This window comes from Mus pahari, chromosome 5, assembly GCF_900095145.1.
Source record: "Mus pahari chromosome 5, PAHARI_EIJ_v1.1, whole genome shotgun sequence".
NCBI lineage: Eukaryota > Metazoa > Chordata > Mammalia > Rodentia > Muridae > Mus > Mus pahari.
Window position 1 is genome coordinate 143246847 of NC_034594.1, and position 11682 is coordinate 143258528.

The following is an 11682-nucleotide window of genomic DNA, read 5'->3' on the forward strand; positions in this document are numbered from 1 at the left end:
GAGAGAGAGAGAGAGAGAGAGAGAGAGAGAGAGAGAGAGAGAAAGAGAGAAGCAAAGAATGAATATGAGTTAATAATTTTCTTAACTGAAGTCTGAGTCAGGAATAATATTTGACTGTAGTCTAAAAGAAATAAATTCTCTGCTATTGTATAAAATTTAGATGTTTCTGCTGTTGTGATACTATAATTTTCCAAAATTAAAAAAAAAAAGGATCACAGCTTTCCTGAAGGCATGCTGCCTTCCTGGTAATGCACCTGCATTAATGAACCTGTTGGCCGTGCTCCTGTAGGTGACCTGCTAAACTCATCAGTTCACCGGGCAGGACTTCAATGGCACCGTCTGGTCTGTTAGTGCCCTATGTAGGATGAACAGATGTAGTCACATCTCCCCAAAAGGAGCCACCAAAGAGCATATGCAGGCTTACTAATCTCCCTCAAAGGAGACACAGAAATAACTTTTCAAAATACAACCAATTTTGCTTTATATTTCTAAAAAACCAAAAAGTATCCTGGATACTGACAGTTTAAAGATTTTACATACAGTTTTAGCCATCTAGGCTTTAGGATCACATAACCAACATACAACAAAGCATAACTTTCAAAACCGTAAGAAGCTCCAGATGCAGCTCAGAGGTAGAATGCTAGCCTAACATGCTTAAAGCATGAGCTAGAAAACAGCACAAAAACTTTAAAACATGTAACACGGGACCTGGGTTATAAAAGACTTTAATAACAAATCCAATTTACATGACTAAATATCTGAATACAAGCAATGTACTGTATATATGTCATATAATAAGCTACCAACCCACAGCTGTTACAGTCAGTAATTATCTTCGGACATTCCAAATGAAGTTTGACATCCACCATGAAAGATGACAATGAGGAAGTGCCTTTCACAGGATCTAGCCCAAGCTGGGTCCTAAGTTCATAGTTTCTTTGTTTGTGATCCCAGCGCCGGCAAGATTTTCATTTCATCCACTCTGTTCTTGTGTATTTGAAAAGCAGGGGTTATCCATCGACCACACGAGCACTGTTCACCATACCAGTTAAAGGAACCCAACTTGGCACTGCATTTTGGGCAAAGAAGCTGGAAAAAAAGCAAATGTGTTACTATGTCCACTTTTATACACATTCAGCAACTGTCTTTGACAATACAGAATTTAAAATAGCTAAGGCATGGTTCCTATTATCAAGTAATTTGTAATGTTTCCACATACCTAAGATAAACTTATTTATCTGATCATTAACTATCAATCCTACAAAAGAGGCACTTTATATTTGAAGAGGAGGAACAGGAACCCAGGCTGAAGGGGAGAAGCAAAGCTCAAAGCAACTAAGAAGGTTTTCAATCAGGTAACAAACACTTGGTTTCTACTCAATTTATAGCAGGATTCCAAGTTAGAACACATCAGGGTGAAGGATGGAAATGCACATTCAGATTCTCTTCTTCTCTGACTACCTGCTGTCAGTAGCACATAGTCAGACACCCTGATGTCCCAGGACGGGAGAAATCCACAGTACTCACCAAGGCAACTGCACTTCCTCTAATGCTGGTGAGAGCATTACCATTTGGGGATGTTCAGCGTGCATGGTCTGGGTAGGGATTTTTATTTTAAATATTGAGCTACAATATTGTCATACTGGTCATAAAGCCAGCAAGATGGATGAGTGTGTAAAGGCATGTGCCAAGCAAACCTCATGACCTGAGTTTGATTCCTAGAGCTCAAGCAAAGGTAGAAAGAAGAAAACTGTCCTGGCCTCTACACATGCACCATGGCATGTGTTCCTGTCCCAAATAAATAGATAGCTAAGTTTTATTTAAGTCTGTACATAAAACTCAGAAACACAAGTAGAAAAACAAAAAACAGGTAGTTAGACCATAAAGAGTTTGAGGATAACCTCAGCTACATAGAACATACAAAGCCAGCCTAGGCTACATAGCACCTCCCCGCCTTTCTCACACACACAAACATACACACATTTCTCTGCTTCCTTAAACTTTAATGTGACAAAATGTAAGTTTGAGATGAGAAAAAAACTATTTGATGAAGCTTATCTATAATATTCAAAGAGCTCTCCTACATATGAATTAAAAACATAGCTATAAAACACTTTATAGAAAAAGTTTTTAATGAGCCAGCTTTGTCACCTGACACCAACTAGTCAAGTGGGAAGAAGAAATCTTGACTGGGGAATTGTCTCCATCAGACTGGCCTGTGGGGGCGATATAGGCATGTTTATATGCACTGTGTGACAGGCATCCTTCCTCGCCTGCCTAAGGCATCCTCTATTGGATAAGATAAAAAGCCTAGGGCCTGTTAGCAAAGGCAGGAAGTAGAAGGTGGAAGTTCTGAGAGTCAAGTGTGAGGAGATTCACCACCTGGACTGGACTTATGAAACTGAGAAAAGATAAGCAACCACACGGCAGACATGGAATAATAAAAATGAGCTGATATTTTGCAAACTAATCAGAAAATAAGCCTAGCTTAAGGCCAAGGAATAAATACATAAGTCTTCATGTCATTATGCAGGAGCAGGGATAGACTTAGAAAAGCCCAAAGGGTTACAGGGCATTCTCTTGATTAATGATTGCTCTGGGGTGGGGGTGGGGTGGGGGGAAGCCCACTATGGATGGTGTTACCCCTGGATTAGGTGGGCCTGGTTTATATAAGAAAGCAGGCTGAGTAGACCATAAAAAACAAGCCAGTAAGAAAGTTTGTCCATGGACTCTGCTTCAGTTCCAGCCTCCAGTTTCCTGCTTTGGCTTCCTAGAAGATGGACGTAAGCCATAACATGAACTAAGCCCCTTCCTCCCAGATTGTTTCTGGCCATGGTGTTTTTCACAGCAACAGAAACCTACCAGCTGGTAAATCTGCAGCAGGAAACATGAAACGTCAGGGGCATTTTAGAGTTAACATTGTATTTACTCCACAAACATTTTCTAGTATCTAGTATGATGAAGGAGACAAAAAAATATACACATTCTCTTTGTGAGAAGAAATTCTTTATGTGCTTTATGAATGTTTAGCCTTAATGGGGTTGTTGAGCAATGAGTTCCATTTCTAAGAATCTCTTCTATGAAAATCACAAATACATGTACAAAGAAACAAACACAGATTTGACTTAGATCTTTATTTATTTAAAGTATTAAAATATCTCAAGGGCCAGGTGTGGTGGCACACGCCTTTACTCCCAGCACTCAGGAGGCAGAGGCAGGCGGATTTCTGAGTTCGAGGCCAGTCTGGTCTACAAAGTGAGCTCCAGGACAGCCAGGGCTATACAGAGAAACCCTGTCTCAGGAAAAAAAAAAATCTCAATATGTAGCCCTGGCTAGCCTGGAACTCTCTATGTAAACAAGACTCACCTTAAACTCACAGAAATACACCTGACTCGGCCTCCTAAATGCTGGGATAAAAGGCATGGACCACTCACTACACCCACCCACGATGTAGAATCTTTTACAAAAATGGCTTTTCTTCATGTCCGTGTGCACTCATTTTACAGGCTAAAATAAGGCAGCAAGCCAAAAGCACAGAAGTCAGAATTGGATTCCTCTGACCTTGAAAGCTCTATGACATATCCTAATCCTAGGACTGAAGAGAGGGCGTGAGGCATAGCTGTGCATTCTTGTAATTCCAGCGCTTGCTAGGTAGATGCAGGAGGACCAGGAGGTGGAGGCCAGCCTGGGCTACATGAGATCCTATCTCAAAAATCAATACTAAACAGGGGCCAGGCTTAACAATGCAATATCTGTAGTGCCACCACACAGAAGGCTGAGGGCAAAAAATGAGGTCAAGCCCAACGCAGGCCTCAGAGCAAAACTCTGTCAAAAACCAACGTGAAACAAACACCAGCAAAAACTCAGCAACCCACATCGAGTATACTGAGTGTGATGATTACAAAACAAAAAAACAAAAAACAACCTCTGCAACTATAATAAAAAAAACTACTGGGGCTGGAGAGATGGTTCAGCAGTTAAGAGCACTGACTGCTCTTCCAGAGGTCATGAGTTCAAATCCCAGCAACCACATGGTGGCTCACAACCATCTATAATGAGATCTGATGCCCTCTTTGGTGTGTCTGAAGACAGCTACAGTGTATTTATATAATAAATAAATAAATATTTTTTAAAAAACAGCACAAAAACTACTGAACATTATAAAATGGCTGAATCATGCATAAATAAAGTTGGCTTAAAGCAGTTCAATCTGAACATGTGGATACCGCTCTCCAGACAAAATAGTTACTAATATAAATTAAGTTTCCTCATCAGAAGATTGCAAATACATCAACAGATGGCTGCCTTAATTTAGCCTGTAAAATGAATGCTCACAGAAAACAGAGTAAAGCCATTTTTATAAAAGATTCTTAATCATGGGTGGGTATATTTTCAAAGGCTTTATAAAGAATCTGTTGTACAAACTTTTATACACCCATTCAACCTTTCGAATTCAATAAGATTGTTATTACACAGGGTTGAGTTGTAGCTCATGGGGAATGTATAGGGATGTTAGTACCCTGGATTAGACCCCAGCATTAAAAAAAAAAAAGTTATATCAAGTATGCAGAAAGGCAAATTGTGAGGGCTTCAGGATATGCCTCTGAGCTCCATTCTTTAATAGGAAATGAAAAGCATCCCATAGCAAATGTATCAAATTCAAAGATCAGAAAACTAGACAATGTGTGTCATGAAGCTAAATTGAGAAAAATAAATTTTAAACCTAATTTTACCTTGATTTATCCCCCCTATTTAATTTTGTGATATATCTAATTACTCTTAAAATGTTAGTCTTATATTTGAAAACATAAATAACAGTTTTAAAACAAATCTAACTTGGTTGAGTGGTTCTCCATCAAATGTGGCTAATGAATTTGAATCAGCTAATTTTCAAAAACCTTTTACTTGAGGGCTGAGGGCATAGTTTGATGGTAGAGTGAATGCTTACATGGATAAGACCTTGAGATTAATTTAAAAAGAAATCATTTATTTTTGATAACCTTGCCCATATTCTAAAAAGGTGTGATCCTCAGAATCTTCAGGAAGGAAATGTTAAACATGGCATTGACTTGTTTTGGTTTCTGTCCAGACAATAAGATGGCACAAGCGGCCAAGGCCTTCTGGCCAAGCCTGGTGACCTGAGCTTGGTCCTGAGACCCACATGGCGAACAGAGAAAAATCAACTTCCACAAGTTCCTCCGACTTCCACGTGAGTGTGTGGCACCCAAACCTCCCCACAGGTACACACACCATGTACAAAATAAAGAAAATGTGATACAAGGTTAAAAGTAAATAAAAATGCATCTGTTGTGTTGTCTTGAGATAGTGTCTCATGAATGTCAGGAGAATCTCAAACTCACCGCAAGCCTGTGGTGACCTTAATGACTGGTCCTCCTGCCTCAACCTCTCAAGTGCTAGGGAAGCCTGGCTTATGGGATGCTGGAGATGGGATCTAGGGCCTCACGCACTCTAGGCAAATACTAGGCTAACTGAGCCACATCCCCGGCTCTAAGAATGATACAATGAAACTGTAGAAAGCAAACAGTGTTCTCACCTGTCCATCCATAACGCCCAACAAAGTAGATTCCATCCACTGCACAGGTTCAATGAAGTAAGACGTGCACTGAGCCTGACTCCCTGAGGTAAGTACAGAAGATGGCACCATTCTCTTGTGAGCAAAGGCTGTTGGCCCACTTCCTTCACTATGACCCAAAATACTAGAATGTCTAAATAAAGACCGCCTGTAAAACCACCAAAGACAAAAGCATTAACGAAAGCACAGATGAAATGTACAGTACTTCTTACAGGTCAAAATAATACAACATTGAGTATGCTACTCAAAATTTCAGTAGCTCCTACATTCTTTCTGAAGCAGGTTTGGACTTAAAATTTCCTAATATTCAATTAAACAAATTCTTTTTACAGAAAAATGAAGCTTGGAGTGCTTTTTACAGTTATCAGAATGATAAAATTTCCAGAGGATACAAAATATTTACCTGCACTTTCTGCATTTGTAGAGAATGTCATCTTTTAATCCCTGTGAAATGGTAGTTGGGTCAACAGCGAAGAGTTCCTGAGGTAAATTCCAAAGTTCTGCAAGATAATTGAAATGTATCCAACCGTCAGGATTAAGCTTCTAAACTTTCAGATAAACTCCCAATGCCAAATTGAGGCGATGCATGCTAAACTCAGAAACTAAAAGCAAAAATCTCCATGTTGAGAAATGAGGTACGAAAGCAAAGCAGGCAGGCCTTCACTCTAAACAGGGTTCCTGATTTCAGTCCCAGCCATTTTTAAACCCTGTGACTTTCTGCTAAAGAAAAGGAACCAAAAGTCTCTGCCTCCAAGGGATTCTTGGAAAGTGACAGAATGCATTTAGTGTCCAAGAAAATGACACCTCGGAAGGGTCCAGTCATCCGCACACACAGTATTTACTCACCTGAATACTTCTCAGTCACCTTTTGTAAACGGTACTGCTTGTAAAAGGCACTGGACGTATCGACTTCGTATCCCATTGCCTCGTACAGTTTCAGTTGCCATTCAAACCCCTCATTCACCCTGCAATGATAATAAAGCAGCAAGTGTGAAGTTCAGATTCTTTCAATTAAGAGAACATGAAGAAAGGAGAAGTGGTTACAGCCAAAAAGGAAGACCCTAAGTTGGTCTCTGGCCAATGAAAGTGCAGGGACACACACATGCACACACCCCATACACACATATATGTGCACACACTCATACACCATATACATTCCATACACATACACACACACCCCATACACACAAACACACACTCAAAGAAAGAGGAAAAATCATTACTGGGACTCCAGAGGACTCACTTAGCCTCTGGCTTGACCATGTGGAGAATGTCGTAGGCTTTTTCAAAGGTAAGCTGGTCGGTCTTCATTATAAAAGCCATCACTACGGCAACACTGCGACTGACTCCTGCATGACTGAAAAAAGAGACCTTCAAAATAAAACGGCAAATAGCAGCAATTAAAAAACCACGCCAGTCTGGGCATGGTGGCGCACGCTTTTAATCCCAGCACTCAGCAGGCAGAGGCAGGAGGCCTCTGAGTTTGAGGCCAGTCTGGTCTACACAGTGAGTCCAGAATGGCCAGGGCTACACAGAGAAACCCTATCTCAATCAATCAATCAATCAATCAATAAACAAAAGACAAAGCCCAGCTGCCTGTTAATGGTAAAGTTTAGGTCATGACAGTCCCTGAGTGCTGGTATTACAAGTGAGGTGCAGCGTGCCCAGCTCATTTCTATTTTCATTCAAATTAGTCCACTGCCTCTTAAATACAGTCAACACACAAAAGGAGTCAATTGTTGCCTTATTCCTTTTTAATTCGGAACAATATGGATGCATTATCTATTCAACAAGAACTGCCTTATAATGTTCCTACTGTTGTCATGGCTCCTTGGCGCTTAACTTCAAGTTGTTCCAGATCTGATTCTGTCCTCCTCATCACTACCTCCTGTCCTTGTGTAAATCTTTAGAACAGCTGGCACACAGAAAGTGTCCAACAAAGTAGTTCGGTTGGACTCCAACAGGACCACTCTGGAATCCCCAAACACCTACTAAGATTTCCTAGCCTTTTGGTTTTGCTGCTGTATACCTGTCAATGTCCTTGACAAGTCCCATGAGTCCTTCATACCCCAATAACCCCCTCCCCCGTTTACCAGACACTCTCCCTCAGCCCAGATAAAGCATTAAAAAAAAAAAAAAAAAAAAATCCTCTTGGGACTGGGGTCCAGCTGGTAGACAAGCTCTTCACTTGCTCATGTGAAACCCCCGGGGTTTAATCTCAACACTTCCCAAAAAAGGAAATAAAAATAACCTGGGCTGACTCTGCAGTCTTGAGTACTGAGTTAACAGGCATCGGAGTATACAGACATCAGAGTTAACAGGCATCGGAGTATACAGACATCAGAGTTAACAGGCATCGGAGTATACCGATTACTACAAATTAGCAGCAGATGAAGGAAGGTTTTATCTTCTTGTGTGCTTAAAGTCCAAAAGCAACAAAGATGACAGAATTTACTTCAGGTCCCTTCCCTGACTTTTCATTAGTTATATTCAAATAGCAGGGAAAAGCCAAGTTTGTCACCACACCACAGCTGACTGTCACACTCAGCTGTCTTCTATGTTGACCCAACTCAGTATTCCAAAAACAATCATTTGTGATTCACTGTTCCACAGGCTCAAAGGATCTTGTCTGACTCTCCACGTCCACTGAAAACCAACCTACTGTTCCTCTCAAATCTGCTGACATTCCCCACTGCCCCTGCTCCTAATGAAAAGGGATATATAATTCTGAATCAGGTTGTGTTTTAACTTACTGTAGATTTATAGAAAAGAACAACACAAAAAAGCCTTCAGGTGAGCTTTGTTAGGCAAGAAAGCCCTGAGGCTACCCCCAGACATTATCCAGCACTGAGGAGAGAGGTTAGGAGAAATCCCGTCATAACAGAGGCAGAAGGTGCCAGCCTGGAAGGGAGGAAGTGGGCCTTCAAATCTGGGAAAGGAGAGTCATTCCACCAGGCTCTGTGTGTGTGTGTGTGTGTAAAGAGAGAGAGAGACACACACACATATAATATATATGCAATATGCCATATTATAATATTTAATATATTTATAATTATACTATATATTATATACTACAAAGATAGGTGTTATATTTATATGACTATATATACACATATGTGTGTGTGTGTATGTGTGTATGTATGTAGGTTTATATGTTCCCAAAGAGAAAGAGACTTCAGTTCCAGGAGACAAATGAAATTTCTGACTCTTACTGTTTCCTTGGAGGGGGGCAAGCTCCACAATGTGTGACTTATCCAGGCTGGCTTCCAAGCCAAGAGTCATAAGGCAGAAGTAGACTATATAAAAGTTATAAATTGATGTTATCTGGAGATTGGGGGGAGAGGTAATGATGACCTAGACAAGCTCACAGGTGCTGGTGGGAGAAAGAGGCCTGTAAGAGAGTAAGGTCACAACTGACATCTGTCAACTTCCTGTCCCAGAGAGCTGCAGGGGGCTGAGGGATGACCTGATTTCTGGGAGAAAGTATCAGAGCCTGTGATCTAACAGGTTGGGCTTATTAGCTAACCACACTTTTTGACCATTCTGTGTACATTTAAAAAAAAAAAAAATTGTAATGGCTACAGAACAAATCCGAGATCCAAGGCCCTTTGCTCTTAACACTGGAGTCTCTCCAGATCTGGGTATTATTGCTTTTGCTTCTCTTTCTCCCCACTCACCCTAAGGCAAGACAGAGAGGCTAGAAGAACTCTTCTTCAATCCTAAACACAAAAACCAGAAGTCATAAGTAGCATGTGCGCACAACACCGACGCCAGGACGTGGATGCAGGAGGACAGCAAGCTTAAGGAGGGTCGCAAGCTTAAAGACTGTCTGGACTGTCAGCAAACCTTCCATCTCAAAAACAAAAACAACAAAAACATGGAGAGAAAAATATCACTCTAGCTTTCCTCCACCTTTCTAAGAACCCACCACAAAGGCATTCTCTTAAGATTAGGGCTATGCCGCCACAGTAGCAGAATGTTTGCCTAACATGCTAGCAAGACAAATCCATTCTCTGATCTATTTAGTCTGATATATCCTAAGACCATAATTCCAGAAAGGGCTTTGCCTATACACCAGAAGGAGAAGATCAATACAGGTCAGGCTGACTTTCCTGGATCATTCCCTTAGCATTATGTCACACTCCTCTTGACCAACCACTTTTCTTTCTTTTTTTTTGGTTTTGGTTTTTCGAGACAGGGTTTCTCTGTATAGCCCTGGCTGTCCTGGAATTCACTTTGTAGACCAGGCTGACCTCGAACTCAGAAATCTGCCTGCCTCTGCCTCCTGAGTGCTGGGATTAAAAGCGTGCACCACCACCGCCCAGCCTCAATCACTTTTCTGTATGACTGTTCAGTCTTAATTATTCCAAGAATGTGAACGGTTTTTGTCTTAGGGTTTCTATTCCTGCACAAACATCATGACCAAGAAGCAAGTTGGGGAGGAAAAGGTTTATTCGGCTTACATTTCCATATTGCTGTTGATCACTAAAGGAAGTCAGGACTGGAACTCAAGCAGGTCAGGAAGCAGGAGCTGATGCAGAAGCCATGGAGGGATGTTCTTTACTGGCTTGCGTCTCCTGGCTTGCTCAGCCTGATCTCTTATAGAACCCAAGACTACCAGCCCAGAGATGGTCCCACCCACAATGGCCCTCCCACCCTTGATCACTAATTGAGAAAATGCCTTACAGCTGGATCTCATGGAGGCATTTCCCAAACTGAAGCTCCTTTCTCTGTGATAACTCCTGTGTCAAGTGGACACACAAAACCAGCCAGTACAGTTTCCTTTAGTCCGTGAATGTTTCTCTAAACTTGCGAGTCACGTGTAACTTTGATTAAAAATCCTCCAGCATGGTTTCACACTAAAGGTGTGTAGCCCTCTGGACAGAAGCAGGCGGGTATCTGTGCTTTTTGAAGCCAGCCTGCTCTATATAGGGAGTTCCAGGCCTGCCAGATCTATAAGGTAAGACCCAGTCTCAACAAACAAAAAGTCCCATGTTTTTCCTTGTTAATCACAATGGCCTGTAGAACGAAGAAGTATCACGTATTTTCACCCCAATACATCTGACCTGTATACTACATTCGCAGGCTTGAGTGTCTGACTTCTCTTACAATGCTGATAAACTTTATCTGATGAACCTCTAACCCCAAAAATATAGACAAGCAGATAGAACGATGGACGAATGGACAGATGGACGCACAGACAGACAGATATGTTGCTGCAAGATGAAATCAAACAAAACATTAACCAAGGGCGGGTTTCGGAACCCTCCTTGGAACCACACACCCCAAGGGAAGATGAGAAACGAGGGTCTTGGCTCTGACAGCCTGGAACCTCCACTTCTGGGCACCTCTGCAGAGAGGCGAGCCCCGGTGCAAGGCACCGCCCCCTTGCCTCTGGCACTCACCAGTGCACCAACACCCTACGGCCTTCGGAGCGAGCCTGGCCGATGAAGGCCACGCAGCGATCCAGGTGGCTGAGCAGGTCGGTCTCGGGTTTGTCCAGCGCGGGCACGAAGAGGCTCCGGAGACCTTCGAACCCAGCCCCAGCCGGGAAAGCCGGTTCCGAGTCCACCGTCAGCACGGCGGTGATGCCCGCCTTCCTCAGGCGATCCGGTTCCGCCACTGCCGCTGCCCCACCCAGATACAGCCCGGGCCGCACTTCCACCGCGTGCCCTGCCGAGCTGGCGGGACTGGTAGTCGGAGCCTGGCGCTCGCAGCCATGGTTAGAGTCCTGCGCTTCCAACATGGCGGCTCCAGGAAGCCAGGCAGCCGCTGCCCGCCACCAAGTCACCGGCTAGAGTGACCGCCGCCTGTGTCGGACTAACTCCAGCCGCTCAGCAGCGCCGTGGGAGGACCATGGCAATAGGGAAAATGACTGCTTCTGGGGAAGGTGATGTGAGCCTTGCTGGGGCTGTGTGCTAAATAAGCTCCATTTAGAGCAGCTTTTCCACCAACCCTCTAAAGTCCAAGGCAGAAAAATAAAGTCTCCATTCATCCGTTGCTGGTGGGGCCGCAAACTTGTACAGTACTATGGAAATTAGCTTGGAGGTTCCTCAGGAAGATGGGAATCTATTTATCTCAAGATCCAG

The 11682-nt window shown here is 42.7% G+C and overlaps 1 protein-coding gene across 3 annotated transcripts; it reads right to left on the reverse strand.

Moving 5' to 3' along the window:
• Positions 1–708: 708 nt before the first annotated feature.
• Dusp12 (dual specificity phosphatase 12) lies at positions 709–11472 on the reverse strand. Of its 3 annotated transcripts, none has more exons than XM_029539365.1 (6): positions 10999–11472; positions 6837–6964; positions 6440–6558; positions 5997–6093; positions 5555–5741; positions 709–1089 (listed from the first exon to the last, which is right to left on the reverse strand). In XM_029539365.1, exons 2-6 carry the CDS (start codon positions 6914–6916, stop codon positions 928–930), a joined length of 645 nt encoding a protein of 214 aa, XP_029395225.1. In that variant the 5' UTR covers positions 6917–6964; positions 10999–11472; the 3' UTR covers positions 709–927. The 3 variants fall into 3 exon arrangements, with proteins under 3 accessions (XP_029395225.1, XP_021054283.1, XP_029395226.1); XM_021198624.1 differs by having other exon boundaries at positions 710–1089; positions 6837–6950; XM_029539366.1 differs by lacking the exon at positions 5555–5741 and having other exon boundaries at positions 1011–1089; positions 6837–6950.
• Positions 11473–11682: the final 210 nt, after the last annotated feature.

Excerpts from the sequence above, each read along its gene's own strand:
- Dusp12 (XM_021198624.1), bottom strand. The coding sequence starts at position 11,339 with ATGTTGGAAGCGCAGGACTCTAACCATGGCTGCGAGCGCCAGGCTCCG. Across the intron at positions 6,951-10,998 it reads CGTAGGGTGTTGGTGCACTG|TCATGCAGGAGTCAGTCGCA; the intron begins GTGAGTGCCAGA and ends CTCTTTTTTCAG. Across the intron at positions 1,090-5,554 it reads TGGGCGTTATGGATGGACAG|CTTCTTTGCCCAAAATGCAG; the intron begins GTGAGAACACTG and ends CTTTTTTTCCAG.